Source organism: Sceloporus occidentalis, unplaced genomic scaffold, assembly GCF_023333645.1.
Source record: "Sceloporus occidentalis isolate IW3139 unplaced genomic scaffold, rSceOcc1.0.p SCAF_21, whole genome shotgun sequence".
Lineage (NCBI taxonomy): Eukaryota > Metazoa > Chordata > Lepidosauria > Squamata > Phrynosomatidae > Sceloporus > Sceloporus occidentalis.
Window position 1 is genome coordinate 2,029,035 of NW_028317001.1, and position 20,227 is coordinate 2,049,261.

The 20,227-nt window shown below is 47.5% G+C and overlaps 3 protein-coding genes across 6 annotated transcripts; 2 read left to right on the forward strand and 1 right to left on the reverse strand.

Annotated features, from left to right (window-relative positions):
• The first annotated feature begins 1,286 nt into the window (after window positions 1-1,286).
• RAB34 (RAB34, member RAS oncogene family) lies at window positions 1,287-7,328 on the forward strand. Of its 2 annotated transcripts, none has more exons than XM_089483925.1 (11): window positions 1,287-1,339; window positions 2,715-2,820; window positions 3,129-3,220; window positions 3,513-3,578; window positions 3,976-4,077; window positions 4,212-4,276; window positions 4,846-4,897; window positions 5,324-5,405; window positions 5,512-5,602; window positions 5,864-5,971; window positions 6,430-7,328. In XM_089483925.1, exons 2-11 carry the CDS (start codon window positions 2,764-2,766, stop codon window positions 6,495-6,497), a joined length of 783 nt encoding a protein of 260 aa, XP_089340051.1. In that variant the 5' UTR covers window positions 1,287-1,339; window positions 2,715-2,763; the 3' UTR covers window positions 6,498-7,328. The 2 variants fall into 2 exon arrangements, with proteins under 2 accessions (XP_089340051.1, XP_089340050.1); XM_089483924.1 differs by lacking the exon at window positions 1,287-1,339 and adding an exon at window positions 1,564-1,695.
• Window positions 7,329-7,447: 119 nt separating this feature from the next.
• LOC149301370 (uncharacterized) lies at window positions 7,448-11,528 on the reverse strand. 3 transcript variants are annotated; one of them, XM_089483990.1, is made up of 6 exons: window positions 11,321-11,528; window positions 10,057-10,217; window positions 9,581-9,674; window positions 8,891-9,037; window positions 8,340-8,435; window positions 7,448-8,126 (listed from the first exon to the last, which is right to left on the reverse strand). In XM_089483990.1, exons 2-6 carry the CDS (start codon window positions 10,183-10,185, stop codon window positions 7,969-7,971), a joined length of 624 nt encoding a protein of 207 aa, XP_089340116.1. In that variant the 5' UTR covers window positions 10,186-10,217; window positions 11,321-11,528; the 3' UTR covers window positions 7,448-7,968. The 3 variants fall into 3 exon arrangements, with proteins under 3 accessions (XP_089340116.1, XP_089340114.1, XP_089340115.1); XM_089483988.1 differs by having other exon boundaries at window positions 10,057-10,248; window positions 11,321-11,402; XM_089483989.1 differs by lacking the exon at window positions 8,340-8,435 and having other exon boundaries at window positions 10,057-10,248; window positions 11,321-11,402.
• A 5,249-nt stretch (window positions 11,529-16,777) lies between these two features.
• Window positions 16,778-20,162, forward strand: PROCA1 (protein interacting with cyclin A1). Its single transcript, XM_089483986.1, has 4 exons — window positions 16,778-17,233; window positions 18,226-18,358; window positions 18,618-18,752; window positions 18,901-20,162. Exons 1-4 carry the CDS (start codon window positions 16,792-16,794, stop codon window positions 19,505-19,507), a joined length of 1,317 nt encoding a protein of 438 aa, XP_089340112.1. The 5' UTR covers window positions 16,778-16,791; the 3' UTR covers window positions 19,508-20,162.
• The last annotated feature ends 65 nt before the right edge of the window (window positions 20,163-20,227 follow it).

Sequence of the window (20,227 nt, forward strand, 5' to 3'; positions counted from 1 at the left end):
CATGAAGCAAGTCAATGGACAAGTCACACTCTCTCAGCCTTAGAGGAGGGCCTTTTGAAGGAATCCTACCAAGGAAGCCCATGATGGCTTTGATTTAGGGCCACCGCAAACTGGAAACGCCTTGAAGGCACTGTATGACAACAGTCAGCGCCTTCCTTTGTCCCACTTTCCTTCTAAAGCAACTGCCCTGAGTCCAGACTAAAGGAGGCCCATGGGATGAGTGGCGTTTCCCCAAGTGTCGCTCTCCTCTTCTCCCTGATGATGGGATGAATGGGCCCCTTATGTATCTGTTTATCTTTCTAGGGAAACATTTGCTTCCTGCCTGGGATCATGGGATCTAAGGGCTGCGCACAATAACAACCCATTTAAAACCGAGACAAAGATAATAAACCAATTTAAGGAGGGTACAAAGCCAACTGAGGCCCCATTGAGAAGGAGATCCGAGGTCAGGGCAAGAAACATAGCAAGAAAGCCCGGTTTATGTTAAAGACTAGAGTTCCTGCATGGCTGGTGAGCTGGACTAGATGGATGACCCTTGGGCCAAGATGGCTCGACCCTCCAGAATCCTAGGATTCCTAGTTTGGAGGTATGGGTCACCCACCAAAAGCCCTACAAATCCCAGGAGCCAGGGCAGCCCAAGTGGTGCCAGAGCTGCTCTGTTTCTGCCATGCACCCATCCCTGGGTCCCTTTGCAAGGAGGCCTTAACACATGTGTCTGTGCGTGGGACCTGAAGGGGGTGCAAAGAGGGCCTCTGAGTGTGTGCAGAGTGAGGCTGCATACGCACCAACCCAAGTCGCTAGTCCTCTGTGATAAACCAAGAGACAGCACTTGCCCCAGACTAGGGAAACCCTCCTTGCACAGAGAGAGTCAGGAGTGTACTCGCCCATAGGGAAACATGGCACACTTGCCCAGTGTCTCCCTATGGACAAGGATGCTGCTATGGTTCTCTATGGGAAACACTGAATACAGTACTTGCTCACTGTTTCCCTATGGGCAAGGATGCTGCTATGGGAAACATGGAAGACTTGCCCAGTGTCTCCCTATGGAGCAGTGGGCAAGCGCTGTGGTTTGTTTCAGTCTGTCCCCTGCTGTGTGGGCTCTTGGAGAGGAGCTCCCAGTTCCAAGCTGGCTGGGGCCTGGACGGTGGTTGGATGGGAGTCCGAGGGGGGCGATGGGGGGAGAAAGGGGGCGTCCTCTTCCCCTCCTCCCTCCCCTCCAGAAGGAGAGCCTGACTTAGTCACTAATTGGGAGCAGATGCCAAGGCAGCCTCGCCTCTCTCTCTTTCTCTCTCTGTCTGGTGGCTAAGGAGGAGCAGCAGCAGCAGCCAAGGGGCAGGAGGTAAGGTCCTTAGGGTCTTGTGGGGGCCATTGCTTGGACTGCAAGGCCCAGCATCCCCCCTCTCCCCCTCTCCCTGGGCTAGGACAGACCCCTGTTGCGCCCCCTGGAAAAGGGGCCTCTGAGGATGTGCAGAGAGCGAGGGAAGGGAGGAGCGAAGGCTTGGAGGAGGCAGAGAAGGGAAAGGAAGGGAGGAAAGAGGATGAAAAAGAAAAGACAGGAAAGGGAAGGAAGGAATGGGAAGAGGAAAGAGGAAAGAAGAAAGGAAAGAGAGAAGAGAAGGAAGGAAGGAAAGAGAAAGAAGGAACGGAAAGGAAAGAGAAGGAATGGGGGAAAACAAGAAAGAAAAGAGAAGCGAGGTAAGAGCAAATAAGAGAAGGAACGAGAGAAAAAAAGTAATGAAAGGAGAGAGAAGAGAGTAAGACAGAATGGAAAGAGGAAAGGAAAAAGAACAAGAGAGGAGAAGAGGGTCTCCTTTCTTTCTTTCTTTCTTTCTTTCTTTCTTTCTTTCTTCTCCTGCTCTGGAATTTCCGGGGCTGGGGTTTCCCTCCTCCTCCTCCTCCTCCTCCTCCTCCTCCTCTTCCACACTCCCTTCTTTCGGGAGCAGAGCGGGAGAGATAGAGAAAGAGGGGCCCCTGCAGATTCCCTTGGGGAAGGCTGGAGCTTGGAGGGTGAGTCGGGTCCCTTCCTCTGGCTTGGGATGGAGCCCTCTAGGGATCCCCCCTGAATCCATCCCCTCTTTGCCCTGGAAAAGGGGGGGAAGGGGAGCCTCCATCTTCCCAGCCCCAGCTTTTGGGGGAGGGACAACAGCTCCCAGCATCCCCCAGCACTCCTCAAAGCTTCCCCCCCAAAAAAAAGCAGCTTGGCCAAGCTCCAGAGTAGGAGCCCCATCCTAAGTCACAAGGGAGGCATCCTCCCAAAGCCACTTTTGGAAAAGTTGGAAAACTTTGGGGAAAGTTAGTGATTTTTTTATGGGGAGGGGGGCAGTAATACAATAACTCCCAGCATCCCCTGCCAGTTTGTGTAGTTCTTTCCCCAAGTTGGCTCTGTCCAGCAGAAGGAGGGAGGCATCCCTGGAGACCCTGCAGCATGGCTACTTTGGGCTCAGGTTGGCCTGATGCACAAAATCGGACATTGAGGGTTATGCAGGACCCATCTGGCTTAGGATCTGGGTGGGAGGCCACCAGCTAGGCTTAGGGAAAGCCAAGACTGCATCGTGGTTGAGTATTGCATTCTGGAGACCAGGATCTTGGGCCATAAGTCACACTCTCTCAGCCCCAGAGAGAGAGTCAAGGGCTGGTTGGTGATGGAAAGACAGAGTTGCTGGGATATCCTTTGCCTCCGGCGGTTCAAGGCTTTTGCCTGCCTTGGCTTCCAGGTGCGGAGAGCGGAGGATCCCAGGGACAGAGGGCCGGTCCTGAGTTCCGATGATGAACATCCTTGCTCCGGTGAGAAGGGACCGGGTCATTGCTGAACTGCCACAAGTAAGGGACCAAAGCACTAAACACTTCGTTCTCAGAATGCCTTTCATTCACTTTGGTGTGTTGCGCATCCGGTGTTTCCAAGAAATTGCAGTGCAGCTTTCCAAAAAGCCACCCAGTCCTACCCCTTTCTGCCATGCAGGAACTCTCAGCCAAATTGCTCATGACGTTGTTTCCAGACTCTTTGGGAAGAGCAGACGTTGTTATCTGTGGGTTGAATTGGGGTTGTGGCAACATCCGCCAGGAGCCTTGGAGGGGTCTTCTGGCTGGAGGCTCCATCATCCACCACGGTTTCCCTCTTTCTTTCCTAGTGCTTCACCAAAGAGGCGGCCTTGCACTCCCGATCCTCTTTCCACCCCAAAGTGGCTGGCATGTGCCAAGCGCAGCGGACGGGGACCGTGGGGTGAGTTTGGGGGACAAAACGGGGGGCCCAGGGGAGAGGGAGACGCACGCAAAGACGCCCCAAGTCTGGTCCCAAAAGTAAAGAAGGAGGGCCGAGGAAAGCAAGACAATTCAAGTGCAGGTGCTGAACATGGAAGGGAGAGAAGGCAAGTCTGGTGGCACTGAATAGTGAATGGGACCCTATGTTCCTCCTGTGCTTCTCCCCTTTGTCAATGGAGTCCTACCTGGCAGGGATGTTGTTTTCACCCCTGTGGCTTATTGGGTGTGCAAATCAATCTGTTTCTCCTCTGCAGGTTTAAAATTTCGAAGATCATTGTGGTGGGCGATCTCTCGGTGGGGAAGACTTGCTTGATCAATCGGTAACTTCGGGGTAACTCCAGAGGGTTGGCGCTTTCTAGTTGCTTCCAATGGCGGCTGGTGGCTCCCATTGGCGGGATGTTTTGGTGCCATGATTTCACACTTGGACTTTAGTCTGAACTAGAAAGGCCCTTCCTATTAACAAAAGCTCAGGCTGACAGCTTTTTTCTTGCTGGGATGTGTAGTTTTGAGAGACATGTAGCTCTCTCTTCATCTCCACTGTAGAAATAACATGGCCGGGCACCACTTTGAAGCTGCCATGGCTCCATCCTGCAGAAATCCGGGGATGTATAGTTTTGGGGAGATGCGCCCTTGGAGTCAAAATGGTTTCCCAGATTAATACGGAATTTAAAAAGAGGATTTTTCTGCACAGGAGCTTAATTTCCACCATCCTTCCAGGTTTTGCAAAGACACCTTTGACAAGAACTACAAAGCCACCATCGGAGTGGACTTTGAAATGGAGCGCTTTGAGGTGCTGGGGGTGCCCTTCAGCCTGCAGCTGTGAGTACCCAGGGCCCAATCCTCCTTCACGGTCTCCCTCCGCTTGGACTGGGGGGCTCACCCAGATCCACCATTCCATATTAATATTAATAATAATAACAATAATAATCTCATTTCCCCTCTCTGCTGCTCAGCTGGGACACTGCTGGCCAGGAACGCTTCAAGTGCATCGCTTCCACCTATTATCGCGGAGCTCAAGGTGAGGGCAATAGTAGGAGAAGGCGATTTGGGAGGCCGGGGTAAAATTTGTACCCGGTACCAATGCCAGTCCAGTAACAGTTGCCCACAGAGGTGGTGGGGTGGCCTTCTCTGGACGTCTTCAGAAAGAGGCGAGGTCAGTGTTTCTTAAACTTTGGTCCTCCACGTGTTTTGGACTTCAACTCCCAGAAGCCCTAGCCATTTGGGCCAACCGTCAAGAATTCTGGGAGCTGATGTCCAAAACATCTGGAGGACCCAAGTTTGAGGAACACTGGTCTACTTACCAGTGATGTAGACTTGAGTCAATTGACTCGGACTTAAGTCGGACTCAAGTTGCTTCAATGACTTGACTTGGCAAAAAATGCCAAAATGATTTGACTTGAGGCTTGTATAGTTTTAGGGACTGACTTGCTGCTGGCATTCGCTCTGAGCAGCAGACAAGTCCCACACCCAGGACTCAGGGTGTGTTTCTTGAGTTGGGCCCTTAGACTTGAGGCTTGCCTTTAAAGCATCTTGCAAGGACTTGAGACTCGACTTGAGACCTCCACGAATCTCTTCCTGTCTCCACAGCCATCATCATAGTTTTCGACGCGAGCGATGTGGCCTCGCTTGACCACGCCAGGTGAGTGGCCGGAGGAGGACGGAAATCCACCTGGAGCCTAGCTTAGGAGGCAGGTTTTGGCCATCCAGACCTTTGCTGGGACTGCAATTCCCATTAGCTTCACCTGCCTGGTGTGGCTGAGGGTAAGGGAATCTGGGAACTGTAGTCCAAAGGGCCAAAGGTTACTCCTTCACCCAACGCAAACACCCTTCCAGTGAATGTCTGACAGACAGCTGAGAAAGGTGACTCCTTGGACTATATATCACAGAATCTCCCAGCCAGCATAACTGGAACTTGTAATCCAAAGAGTAGCTTTTCCCAAGCTGGCTGGGGGACTCTGGGACTTGTAGCCTTTCCCAGCTCTGACTTACTTTGTCCAGGATTGGTTTCTGATCCTGGTGACTTGACTCCCTGTTTGACGCTGGCGACTTGCGCCTCTTTTCCCAGGCAGTGGCTGGCAGACGCCTTGAAGGAAAATGACCCTTCCAGCGTCATCCTCTTCTTAGTTGGGACCAAGAAGGATCTCTGCGTAAGTCACAGTAGGAGAGGTCTGGACTTCAGTTGCTCTTCTGAGCCTCTTTTCGCCACAGCAGTGCCCCTCTTCTTCCTAATACTTCCTTCTCCCTTCTTGCCAGTCTCCTGCCCAGTACACCCTTATAGAGCGGGACGCCCTCAAGGTGGCTAAGGAGATGGAGGCTGAATTCTGGGCCGTCTCATCACTCACAGGTAAGCCCCCAGTCTTCCTACGTCCTTTAAAAGGAAGCCGTCATCAGAACCAGGAGGACTGGAAACCATAATTTGTCTGGCAACGGTCATCCAGCGGACATTTTCAGCCATCGCCCCTAAACTGTGGAATGACCTGTGGGGAGAGATGTTCACCAGCCACCTGTAGACTGTGGAGGAATGAGGAGTCAGGAGACATGCGACAGCTAAAGAAGTCTCTGTGTATATAAATTATTATTCTCAATGTGCCCCTTTCCTTTCCAGGCGAAGGCGTCCGAGAGTTTTTCTTCCGTGTGGCAGCCTTGACTTTCGAAAGCAGCGTCATGGCGGAGCTGGAGAGGAGCAACGCACGGCGGATCGGGGAAATTGTTCGTAAGTTTGCACGCCGAAGGAGGGTCAATAGCGTGGCAGGGAGCAAGCCAAACCCATCGTTGTCATCGTTGTCGTTTGCCTTCAAGTCATTTCTGACTCACGGCAACCCTAAGGCAAACCTGTCACCTTGTAATAATAATTTTTTTATATCCCACTGATCTGTTTGCTCAGTATCTTCCGACAAGATCCAGAGCCCTCTTTTCTGATGCCAGGTGGTTGTTTGCATCCATTGTGCCACTTGGTGCATCCATTGCCAACGTAGTTCAGATCCGAAGTAGGTGCCCAGCCATGTGGGCATGAGGACTAGAAAACTGTTGTTCTATAAAGCCACCAAATAGAGAGATTTTCAGGCTGCTGGAAGGGATTTGCCCCCCCCCCCGCAGTACCCACTCATGGCAGTACTTTTAGGGGGGAATGGTGTTGTTTGGGGTGACCGTGGCTTGTCTTCTCTCTTCCAGGGATCCACAGCAATGAGCGGGATTTGTATTTGACGGAGAAACGGCGGAAGTCCAATTGCTGCCAGTGAGGAAGGGCACGCCGGGTAGCGCACCAGCTTTGCCCGCTTGTACATTTTGCACTGAACTTGTATTTTCCATACCAAAGGATAGATGCGCCATTGCACATGTCTGCGCTCGACCGCTGTTGGAACAGGACCGTTGCCCAAATGCAAGAAGGAAAGCCATGCTGGGTTTTCCTCCACCTTCCAAAGGCGTGGAACATCCCTTCCTTCCCAGCCAGAGAATAAGGATTTCTACTCAAGCTTTGGTTCAGAGGTCCAGGTTTGTTTTGGATCAGGTACGGAGACCTCAGAACTGGTTTTAAGGTGGAGTGGTGGTTTTCTACATTGCCCAAATATGACAAGCCCTAGAGCATTGAACCGTGACAGTTAAAGCGAAGTCAAACTGCACTAATTCTTGGATGCAGATGTGCCTTTGGTGCTTGATTATTTAGGATGTGTCCCCACTGCAGAAACAAACTATTTTGGGAACCAGGTTTTAAACCAGCCAAAATGTCATTTTCCCTTCAGTCTCCCAGTCTCTAGCATTGCAGAGAGCGAGATGCTGGTTTCATTCGCACACAGAAACCGTCTTCCGTTTGCAAATGTGGGTTTGCACATTCGCAAATCTGCCCGTGGGTTGCACCCTGAAAGCTTGCGTCGTATATTCTGTGTGTGCCCCCATAAAGGCATTACTGTTTTGTGGATATTTTAACACTTTTGCCTGACAAAAGTGTAGCTCCCAAAGCTTGCATTATATATTTTGTGCATTTTGGTTGGCCCTATATAGATAGACATCACTCTTTGGCGGATTTTGGATGCTGCTGTACTTTGCATTCGGTGAGTTTTGGAATAAAGAGTTTGTTGAACCATGTTGACCAGATCGTCTTTTTGTGGACCTTTTCCCTATTCGTTCCAGGTTATTTCTGCCTCTGGTACCAAATTTTCACACCATTAAAACAACCAAACGAACCCTTCAAAAAAGTGGTTTCCTTTTAATTAATGCGTAGGACGACATTAATATAGGACTCGGAAAACTAAGTAGCAAAATACACCTCAGAGGTTATAGCTACTAGCTTAAATTAATAAGTATTTCTTTTGGAAAAGGTCTCTTTTACAACAAGTTGTTTGGGTTGAACTTAAATGTTCATGGAGGGAATTTGTTTCGGGATGCTTTCCTTGCATATAGAACAAAGTGATTAAAAAGGAGCAAACGGCGCTGAATGCTGCCAATGAACTTGCTAAAGTTACATGTTTAAAACCCAAACAGCCATGGTCGTTCCACCAAGAGGGTTACAGTACATGTTTGTGTGTATAGGTTATATTAAACCATGGTTTAAACCAGGTTAGTTTAAACCGACCTGGTTTTAAACAGACAACCCTGAACCAGACCGACATGGCTATCTGTTTTTAAACTGTTCTAATTTTGGTATCTTAGTAGACAAACGGCAAGTCAGGACATTTTCCCCTCACCCCAGCTATGAAGCGTGCCGAGTTCGAGTTACTCCAAGCCTTGTTCGGAGTCGCCATTTTCAATGGAGTCCAGCTGATGAGCGTTGAATTGGGGCATCCGCTCTGGCGGGACGCAGTGGCTCCATTTGTAGTTGTCTTTCAACCACTGGCCTCCTTCACTGTCTTCGATGCAGATGGCAGCGATGCCTAGTGGGATGGGAAAAGACAGGTAAGCCTCCAAGGTTGCATCCACACTGCAGAATTAAGGCAGTCTGACATCACTTTAACAAGAGAGACAGCCACAAGCTACAAATTGTTATGAATCCCTGAAGCGTAATATGCTAGAGCAGCCATTCCCAATTTGTGCTCCATAGAGAACTTAGGGCTCCGCGAATCAAAAAGGTTGGGAGCCCAACTTACCTGCGACTATCCCTCCTTGTTGCTCCACCAGTTGGATGGCGGCCTGCATGGTTCCTCCAGTTTCCACCCACTGGTCCACCAGTAAGACCCGAAGGCCTGGCATGGAGTTGGGAAAGGATGGAAACCAAAGGGAAGAATGGGAAGAAAATGGAAAGGATGGAAAGGATGGAAAGAAAACCAAGGAGTGTGTTCCCATTCCCAGTCTCCTCGCCCATAGCCATCAACAATGGGAAGATTTGGGGAAAAGTGCTTTTTATGATTGAGGACTACAGCGCCCAGAATCCCCCAGCCAGTGCATCTGGAACTATAGCCCAAAAGGTACTGCTTTTTGGTCTTTTAAGAGGGAATCCTCATGCAAAGATGTGGCTTTTACAAAGGAAAAGAAGGTGTGTAATTTGGGCTGAGAGTTCAGGATGGAAGGATCAGCTCTTCCACTTTGGACTCAAACCCGGAGCTGATCCAGCACAAGATGAGGGGAAAAAAGGGAATTCTTAGTCTCCTTCTTAGGGTTTTATATCCAGGAAGAAAGGGGGATGATGGGATAGACTCACCCGGTGAGATGGCGTCTGTCCGCATCTCCATCACCTTGTCCAGGCCGGAGTAATCCCGGTAAGGCTGGGTGAGGGTCTCCACGCAAAGGTGGCCTGCTTTCCGGATGGCCACAAACCCCTTTTGCAGCGTGTTGGCAATGGCTGCACCTGGTGCGGAAATAACCATTGTCCTGTTTTTATCCAGCTCATGTTTTTCACTTTCATAACAACCCTGCGAGGTAGGTTCAGCAGACTGGCTTAAAAATCACTGTTGCACAAGAGTGGTTGGGCATTTGGGGACGTTGCCGCATGTTGTGCCGCAAAAGAGTATTCGTTTTGGGACACTGCGGTATGTTTTGGCGCAAGAAGGTCTGCATTTGGAGACACTGCAGTGTGTTTTGCTGCAAAAAATACCACAACATGCACATCTTTTTGCAGCAAAACATATCACAATATCCATGGCAGGACATAAAATATATATATGTAGCTATAATAATAATAATAATATTAATAATAATACCAATGATGATGATGAGGAGGATACTAATAATATTATTCTTACTGCAAGGTAGCCATTGTGGTGAGAAAGTGTTCAGCACACTAGACCAATAATTTAAACTTCACACTAAACCCCAGTGTGGATTCACTATGCCACTTAGATAGGTGCTGGTTGGGGATGTTGGGAATTGTAGTCCCTCCCAAGAAACCGACCCAGGATGAAGCCCATGGCGTCGATTCCGGCAACCTGGTCGATGGTGTCGCTCTGGAAGGGCTGGATCAGGTCTTCCACGCAGTCATGCAAAGCCTGGTGAAAAGAGAAAGAAGGCCAATGAGGGATCACAAACATTCACAGCATTTCGTTGATAGGGATATATCTCTGTGGGTGTGGATGGATCCACAGATTTTGATCTCCGCAAGGCATGGCGGTGGTCCTGGAACCAAAGCCCAGGATCGACTATTGTATTGGGTGTTCCTTTCTTTCCTGGAAACTCTCCAGAGACTGGTTCGTGGACTGGTACTAACTAGCCCATGGGCCACTGCTTGGAGGAATGCTGGCCTACCATAGAGGCTAAGGATGCACACACCCAAGAAACCCAAAGGCAACCTTTAAAGATCTTCCCTGCCACAGCCTCCTCCTCTGCCTCTTGCCCGCATACACCTGTATGGCCCAGGTGGCCCATCCTTACCTGGTGGTGGCAATAGAGGCGGGAGGGGTCCAGCCAGGCATATTTGGGGCCCTTGACGTTGGGGGCCATCAGCGTCAGGTACCAACCCGGCTCTCGAGAGTCAGGGACCCATGTCAAGTCCATTGGCATCGTGGCGGCAGCAAAGGGAAGCGCAAAACGCCCTTAAACTTGAAGGTGAGATAGATGCAATAGCTGCAAAGGAAGCAGGACTTGTACACTTTATTTTAGGAAGTCAAACAAAACAAAGTAACTCATTACATTTTTTAAAAGTTAGTTTAACTAGTACTAGTTTAACTAGTACTCTCTCCCCATGCAATGTTACTCCGGGATTATAGTGTGTCGCCGTCGTTGTGTGTCTTCAAGTTGTTTCCAACTTCTAAGGTAAACCTATCCTGCCAGATTTGCTCAGATTGGGTTTGCCTTTGCCAAAGAGAGAGGCTGAGAGAGTGTGACTTGGACAAGTTCCATAAAAAAGGATTTCCCCCAAGTTCTGTTCCGGAGCAAAGGAGTACAAGCAAATCCATCCTCCCCTCTTTTGTCATTTTTAACCAAACCTGCATTTTCCCCCAATATGGAGCAGGTAGACTTCTCTTGCAAACTCCATGGGGAAGTTCATTTTTTAACCAGACCTGCCATTTTTCAAGTGTGAAAAGGGTAGACTTCTCTTGCACACCTGATGTGGAAATAGCCCCTCCTTAGATATGCATTTTCTGCCACGTTTCCATGCTTTCTACCTCTAGGACTCTTTCCTAGAAAGAGCTGGGAAAACTAAAACTGTCCTGCTAGCTGGGGAGGGGATTCTGGAAGCCGTAGTCCAAGTAAACTAATCCCCCCAAGTGGCAGGACTTCCAGAGACGCTTCCCATCCTGTTCCATAAGCCATCAGCATTGGGATCAATTTACGGGGCGGGAGCCGCCCGCCCAAAAGGTTAATCTTGGCTCAGAGGTCTAGATGTCATTCCTATTTTGGAATAAACCTGTGCGTAAAGGTTCCAGACCGTTTGCAAGCCTGCTGGGTTTGGCACTCTTCATCAGCTTGCAAGAACTTGAACCATCTCCAAAATCCCTGCTAGTTTGGGGCTGTTTAAAAGGCTCTTAAAGCAAGGAATGGGAGATAAAGCAACCCTGCGCATTGCAAAAGTCAGCACCCTGTGCATTGCAGAAATTGCCACTCTGTCCATTGCAAGAATCGCCATCCCCTTGCTTTTTTTGGAGACACCTGGCCACTCTCTGGCACTCCTTTCCCCATGCGCCGCGTCCGGTACCTGGACTCAAAAGAAGAACTGGACGTCTGGACTCCGGACAGGCCAAAGCACCCCTTCCCCAGGCCTCTTCTAAGACGCAGCCTGCAAGCGGACTTTGGAACGGCCGAAGGGCCAGCCGAGCCAAGCGAGAGGGAAGGTTTCTTGGCCACGGATCTGAACAGCTGGGGCGGTCTATCCTTTCTCTGGAGGAGGCCCAAAGCCAGTCCTTTGGTGGCTGAAAGGGAAGCTATTCACAATTCATTCCCCAAAGGGAGAAAGACAGAGGATAAATCAGCTGAGGGCTGCTTGCGCATCATGTGAAAACCTCAAAAAGGCCTTTATGTATATAGTTGTGTGTGTTTATGTGTGTGTGTGTATACATATATACTTGTCCTTCCATATTTGCTAGGGTTAGGAGCACAAGGCCCCTGTGAATATGGAAATGCCGCAAATAACAAAAACACCATGTTTTAACCTGAGAGGACACCTCTCTAGGAATCTCTAGGTCCTCCAGGGCAACTCTGTGGTCAACGTCCAACAAAGACACTGACCATAGAACTGCGCTGGAGGAGCTACAAAGGCCTAGAAGAGTGTCCTCTCTAGGAATTGCTAGATCTTTCAGTGCAACGTTTGGTTAAAGTTGACCATAGATTTGTACCGGAGGAGCTACAAAGGCCTAGTAGAGTGTCCTCTCTAGGAATCTCTAGGTCTTTCAGTGCAACATTTAGTTTAAGGTTGACCATAGAGTTGCACTGGAGGAGCTACAAAGGCCTAGAAGTGTATCCTCTCTAGGAATCTCTAGGTCTTTTGGTGCAACTTTTAGTGAAAGTTGACCATAGAGTTGCACCGGAGGACCTAGATATTCCTAGAGATAACATATTGATCAAATCCATGCATAATCAAAGCCGCAAATATGGAGGGATGAGTGTGTGTATGTGTATATATATAATACACACACACACGCTTAAGTACATACATGTTTGTATTTTATGAAGTGCAGTGGGCCTGGCATTAGCGACGAAGGACTCCCATGAAAGTGGAAAAACTACAAATACAAAAACCACTACATCTCTCTACGAATCCCTCTATGGCGCAACTCTATGGCCAACATCTGCCAGAGGATGACCACAGAATTGCACTAGAAGACCCACAAATGCCTAATCTATGGATGGGAGTTGCTGTGTGTCTGTGTCTCTTTGTGTGTCTGTGTGAAGCCTTGTCCTTCATGCTGGAAGGCCTTGCCTTATTATCTTCACTGCGTTGGTGGCAGATCATTCGAAGGAAGGAAGGAACAGCCATTCCTGTAAAACACAAACAAATAAGGTTATAATCCACTGAGTCAAGAGCTGTCCTTTCACCCTTTTTGGATTAGGATTTCTGTCAGCCTCACAAAGACATACACACATTTCTTCCTATTCCCAACAACTCAGCTTTGGAAGGTGTCTAGTCTCTTCTCTGTGAAACATATTGTCTAAGAAAACATTTTAAAAAATACATTTTCCTAATTTTTTACTAAGTTTCCTGCAGTTTCCATCCTCACTTTAGCATTGTTTTCTGTTGCTCTCCTTTATTCTCTCTTCCTTTCTTGTTTTCCTTCAAAGAACTTCAGGTTTCGTTCTGCCTCAAGCCCTGCGTTGGGAGAAAAGTAGAGCGTAAAATGAATAAACACAAACAAATTAACAAAACAGACATTTCCTTCGTTTGTTCGTTCATTCCGTCATTCGTTCTTTCCTTCGTTCCTTCCCACTCCTTTTTGCTTTCCTCACAAAGCTACTAGATAAAGATGTATTATTGCCTAAACAAGCGCAATAAAACTACCTTCCCCTCACATTATTATTATTATTATTATTATTATTATTATTATTATTAAGCTTTTAGGCTCCTTCCTTTCATTCCCACCTTCTCCACTCTTCCTTTCTGCCCAAAGTCCTCTCTTGAGGTAAAAAGCAAAGAATAAACTCAAGAAACATGCAACAAAAAAGGGCCACATGTGACATTTGTCTTATTTCTTCATTCCCTTTCCCTTCCTTTCCCTCAGTTTCCTTTCCTCAGCCGCTTATTCCTCTCAGGGCTGAGGGAAAAAGGCGGGAAAATGGCCCCTGTCCAAATTTACCTCAGAAATTGGCTCCCTTTGGTACAAAGCGTGAGGTAAAAAGATAAGGATGGTGGCAATAATGAAAAATCTAATTAAAAATAAAAGTCTAATTAAAAAAACAAACAAATAATTAAATAAAAACAAAAGGAATATGTCTAATTAAAAATAAATAATTACATTAAAAATTAATAATAATAAAAAATAAAATAAAAATAAAACAAATAAAAGTCTAATTAAAATAAATAATTAAATCAAATTAAAAATTAATAATAAAATAAAATAAAATAAAAATAAACAAAAGTCTAATTAAAATTTAATTTAATTTAATTTAAAATAAATAATTAAATCAAAAACAAAACAAATAAAAGTCTAATTAAAATAAATAATTAAATCAAATTAAAAAATAATAATAAAATAAAAATAAAATAAATAAAAGTCTAATTAAAATTAAATTAAATTAAATTTAAAAATAAATAATTAAATAAAAAACAAAACAAATAAAAGTCTAATTAAAATAAACAATTAAATTAAATTTAAAAATTAAATAAATAAAAGTCTAATTAAATATAAATAAATCTAAAAATAATTAAATAAAAAATAAAACAAATTAAGGTCTAATTAAAAATAAATAATTAAATTAAAATAAAATAAATAATTAATAAAATAAGTAAAAGTCTAATTAAAAATAATAATTGTAAGCCGCTCTGATAGCTTTTACGGCTGAAGGGCGGGGTATAAGTATTCTAATAATAATATATGTCTTCTCATCCTTAGCAGTAAACAGGAGAATAGTATTGTATCATCATCATCATCATCATCTAGGGCAGTGGTCCCTCAAACTGTGCCCTTTAAGGGATTTTGAACTCCAGCTCCCAGACTCCCCTATTATTGGCCAACATGGCTGAGGCTTCTGGGAGCTGAAGTCCAAAATCCCTTAAAATGCACACTTTGGGTACCACTGATCTAGCACACTGCACTTTAACAAGGACACAGATACATTGCAGAGTTTAATAAGCACATACCACACATATACTTTGCAAATCTATGCAAGCAATTATACTTTGGTAATCGCACTTTTCAGAACCTTCCAATGCACTTCTATGTACAAAAAGCATGCAGTTGAAAGGACTGAAAGAAATGTACAAATGCAAGGAATAATAAAAAACATGGACGCCTGGGGGTGCTATTGGGTTTGCGTTTTGCGATGCCAAGAAGGGCTTCGCAGTCTGCAAGGAAGACCCGTGAACACTCAAAATTTAAGGATGGGAACATACGGCACACATACAGTATTGTTGTTTGCAGCCATCAAGAGTGGGGAAAGTCTACCTGGCAGGGTTGTTGTGCGAATAAAGCACGAAACTATATTATTCTATCCTTTAACACGATGATCATGATAACCAATGAGCGCAATCCCTTTCTGTGCAAAACGGTTGCGCAAACGTTTTATGCAAGAAAGCGAACAAACTCTGGTTCCGGTAATTTTAAAAATGGCTTTTCCTCCCAAGAAAGAACATCTCCGCCTGGAGAGATAAGACGGCCAAGGTCTTCCCGACGGCAGGAAGCTTCTCCCGGATCCGGCCGTCCTTCCAGGAGATAAACCAGCGTCTCCTCCTTGGCCCCATGTTCCATAACATCCGTGCCAGGACTGGGCCAAACTGGGACACCAGTTACGGCACTGGTGGGGTTTGTTCCCAGACTCCGAGTCCCAAGCGGAACAGACAGAAATAACATTTTTCTTCCAAAGAAAAAGCCAGTGTGGCGCAATGGTTTTGAGCATTGGATTATGACTCTGAAATCCAGGGTTCGAATCCTGACTTGGCCATGGAGGCCCACTGTGTCACCTTGACCAAGCCACACTCTCTCAGCAAACCCTGAAACGTGCCAAGAAAAGCCCATTATAGGGTGGCCACAAGTCGGAAAATGGCCTGAAGGCGCGCAACAACAACCAGGGCATGTGTTGGTGGGCCCAGGGGAAATAATGCAGTTCGATGCCTCTGTAGTGCCAACCGATGCAATCCTATGAGTTGTAGTTTAGAGATACTTAGCCTAGCTTTGGTGCCACAACGAACTGCAAATGCTAGGAATCTGTAAGATGGTGCCATGGCAGTTCAGGGGATGCCAAACTAGCATTATTTCTATGGTATAGATGCGCCCAAAGCTTGGAAAGATTGGCTTGTAGGCCCAGGTCTGTATCGCCCACCAAGCCATGGACAGAACTTGTTTTATGACTGCCAGGTCAAAGGGCAAGGTGAGATGGCAACCTGAGGGATGGCGCAACACAGCACAGAGGAGTCCTCTCTGGTTTTCGCTCTGGCAACCCAGCTGAAAAATGTCTGGAGAATAATCCGCTTCTCCTTCTCCTCCCCAAAGCCGAAAAACCCTTGCAAAGCAATGCTCTGAGTGCGCAAGGCTTGGAAGGCTTCCCGCTTTGGGGCACGGATGGGGTCACCGTGTTGACCCCTGGAGTGGCACTGCTCTGGTGGGAGACGCGGGCACAAAGAGCATGGTGAGGGGGGCACAGCCGTGTCGAACGGGGGGAAATCCCCGCCATGCGATGGGTCCCGGCCACATCACCCCATCTCCGTTGCCAGGGCAATGGGCCTTGGCCCACCCTCTTGGACGCCGGTCATGAATTCAAAACTGCACAATAATGCGCACTGGAGGAGGAGGCGGTGGCGGTGCTGGATGGGGGGCTGGAGAGGTAACTTTGGGTCAGCCAAGGAAGAAAAGGCGCTTAGGAGCTAAGACTGCTTCCCTCCTCCAGGGATTCGGGTGGAGGTTTGGGGAGAAAATCCCCCGAAGGCTCCCTACCCAGAGGCCTTGCACCCCAAAGATGCCAGGGGTGCCCCTTTCCTCAAGGAAAATGGGGTCTCTTGAGCAAAGGTTTTTTTTTGCATGTATGGAAAGCTTCCATAGGCTTTCCAAATGTCATTATGCACCAGACATACTTAACTCTGTTGCATCTTTTGCAGGGAATATCTTTGGCAAAGAACATATTGCATGGTGTTTTTTAACTGTATGGTGTTTTTTTAATGTTGTAAGCTGCCCTGAGTCCCATAATAATAATAATAATAATAATAATAATAATAATAATAATAATAATAATAATATGCAGGGAATATCTTTCAGCAACCTGTCAGCTAGCACAACTTTGGAAAAAAACCCTGGGGAAGATGGAGGGAAAGTCCAACCTTCCCCCCCCCCAAAAAAAAAAAAAGAGAGAAAGAAGTTTCCCAGCTGAGTTTGGGTTCCTCCTCCAAAGTTCCCAAATCCTATGGGTTTCTTTTGGGGGGGGGGGGTGTCTGTGTGGCCCCTCCTCCAAACCCTCTCCTCCTTTATAAGCCTCCTGCGCTGTCTGTGCGCCTTTGGTGCTGAAAGTGCGCACAGAGGAAGAAGGATGCTCTGCTGCGCCCAGGCTCCCTTCGGCATCCTTTGCCTGGCTGGGCTTTGCGTCCTCTTGGAGGCCGGGGGTCCTGGGTTCCTCTGCACCCTCCTTTGGGACCCCCAGGGACCCTCCTTCCAAGCCTCCGATGGGGAGCAACTCCTGAGCGCAACCTGGGCATCCCTCCAAGGGCCATCTTTGCACCAATGCCACCTCTCCAGCCACCCAGCCCAGGTGCGCGCCTTCCTGAGCCGGTGCCAAGCTGGAGGGGAGACCGAAAGGTCCCTGTCCCCTTTCCCCAGCCTAAAAGATGCCCAAGAGGCCTGCCTGGACGGGCTGGCGTTGGCAGAGGATGCCCCTCCGGCGTGGCGCCACCGCCGAGCCAAGAGAGGCTTCACCTACCCAGGGACCTTCTGGTGTGGGGCTGGAAACATCGCCGGGAGCTATGAGGAGCTGGGTAAGGCCCTACTTTCTCCCCACAACAGCCCTGCCGGGTAGGACAGGGCGGCATGTCGCGTCCAAAGCCTCTCGAGGAGTTTTGGCTGCTCCCTATATTTTATTATTATAATGTTAATATGTAGTAATATGTATTTTGTTAAATTGTTTTAGTAGAATGTATGCCTTAATGCAGGTTGTATTTTATAATATCATTTATTATTATTATTATTATTATTATTATTATTATTGATTTAGTGAATTTAATATGATGTTATAATGTTGATGTTGTACGTATGTATTTTATTATTGTTTTTATTGTAATGTTTTACTGTTTTAACCCGCCTCGATCCATTGGAGAGATGGGATAATAATAATAATAATAATAATTATATTATAATTATTATTTATTTAATTTTATTCTATTTTTAACTGATTGTATGTATGGTGCTGTGTAAATTTACAGCGCTCTAAAAAGCAAGCTTAATAATAATAATAATAATAATAATAATAATAATAAGGGAAGGGGAACTTAGAGGACTAAGGGGGGGATTCTCATATAAACCACAACTCCCAGTATCCCCCAGTTATCTAGCTTGACAACATTCCCTTTCATTGCGGGGGAGAATAAAACTCCCAGAATCTTCCAGTCGCTTAGATGGGGCACCAACTGAGGATGCCAATGCCCATTAGGATGCTCTTGCTAGTGTTCTGTTGTTGTTGTTTGCTGTTGTGTAACTTTATTATGGAGTTATTTTTTTTTGAGGCTGAGAGTGTGTGACTTGCCCAAAGTGAGTTTCCATGGCTGAACAGAGTAGGACTTACTTACACCCTGGTCTCCAGAGTCGTAGTCCAATGCATCTCTGCAATTCACTAACTCCTTAATGCCTGGGCAACACAACTTGGTATGCTTCAAGGTAGACAGTGATAGAGGACTCCAGCCATTCTCTTTTGGGGGCACTACGACTCCCATCACCCCCTTCTTCACCTCCCTCCTCTCTAACTCTCGTCCAGGTGAGCACCGCGAGACGGACCGCTGTTGCCGGGAGCACGACCATTGCCAACACGTCATCCACCCCTTCACCTACAAGTATGGGTACCGAAATTTACGCTGGCACACCATCAGTCACTGCGACTGCGACAACCGGTGAGGGAGGGCAGGCGGCAACCAACGCCATTTTCATGGCATGAAATAAAAATTACACGTAAATTGCTAAATAAATACAAATAAATTGCAAAGTATTTACAACACTTAAAAACCCCTCCATCTTGGATGGCGTCCTCTTGCGTGGCAGAACGGGGTTGGACTGGGTGACTTTTGAGGTCTCTTCCAACAACGTGAAGGTATGCCAAACGCACTGTTTAAAATATAAATGTTCAACCGCCTACCCTTTTGCCAATGCCAGGTTGAAAGCGTGCCTACGGGGGGTGAATGACACGGCCTCGCGGGTGGTGGGCCAAGCCTTCTTCAACGTCATCCAGGTGCCTTGCTTCCAGTTTACCTACAAGGAGCAGTGCGTCGAGCCTTACCTCTACGTCTGGTGAGTCTGGGACAGAGGGAGAGCACTTAAAGTGGTGCCAAACTGCATTATTTCTACAGTGTAGACGCACCCTCGGTCTTGCATTTGGCAAGACTCTATATAGACTTTCTATAACCAAATGTTCATTCTTCTCCTCCACTTTTATAAGGTGCAAAAATTACAGTACCGTGGCTGTCGCCGTGGTCCAAGAACCGGTGCTGTACGAATACGGCGGGGAAATCATTGACGGTCCAGCCGCCCACCGGCCCTCAGTCACGACTCCAACTGCGGCCACGGCTGTTCCTGTGCATAAACCAGGCATGAAACCTGTTGCGGCGATCACCAAAGCTCCTGCCCTGCCAGGTAGGCCAGGCAGCCCTGGGAAGAAACACCGGCCTGGCAAAGGAAAGAAGCGGAAAGGGAAGAAGGGGAAGGGATTGAAGAAAAAGAAGATGGAGGACAAGGCCAGTGCGCTGCCTGTTGTGGCCACTGTCTCCCCAAAGCGGCTGGCAGCCCAAGATCTGGGGAAGACAAGTTTCCAAGGCCCAGATCTGGGTGAGGAGGATCCGTTCAACGCCATCCTTGGAGATGATCCGGGAGAAGGAGTTGGCCTGCGCTTCGACCCGGATGGAGCATGGCTGGAAAGGAAAGAGGAGATCCCCCCAAATCCAGGGATTTCCTCCACCGCGGGGCCTTCGAGGAAGAAGCGGAAAGGCCGAAGGAGGACCTCATCGACGAAGGAGCAGCCGTCGCTGCTGCGTCCAACACCAAGCTGAGACTTGAGGGGTGAGGGGGGTCCCATGTTTTGGGGGGCGATAGGGTCTGTGTAATAAATGAGCAAAGCACACCAGGTCCAACGGGTTTCCTAAATCACAGTCCAATCCTTCTCGGCAGCCGCCGCAGAGGGATCTAGAAGGATTGATGTACCCTCTGACATTTTACAGAGCAAAAACTGGGACAGATGGTGTGTGGGCAAGATGGCAAAAGGTATTAATGAGGGAGAAAAGAGAGGCTGCAGCAGTTGTCCACTTCATGCCAAGGGCTACAAACAGGCATTTCTGTGTTGGGAAGGAGGGTGAAGACCCTACAGTCCTCCTGATGTTGTCCCAATACGCATTTGCAGTAAGCTAAAAATGTCAGCATTTAGAAATCCAGGTATCCAAAGGGTCACAGAAAGTGGACAGAGCAAAGGGGAGAGGCAGTCTTGGTGCAAACCATCATGTGCCTCACTTTTGCAATGCTGGCAATTTGGGGATTGAAAGGAAATTCTTATTTGGGGGGATCGGTGCCCTCCTTTTGCCCCCATAGTCACCCTCACCTCTGTTGTCCCTAAAGCTGGCTCCATAACCAGCCCTTTGCCTCCCAAGCTTTTCTGGGCTTCCCTCCACCAGCGATAGATAACACTTGTGATGCTTTAAAAATAAATATCCTGCGGACACTTCTATCTCCTCCCTGACACCCCTTTCAGCCTGGCCTTATCTTGCTTGGCTTGGCCT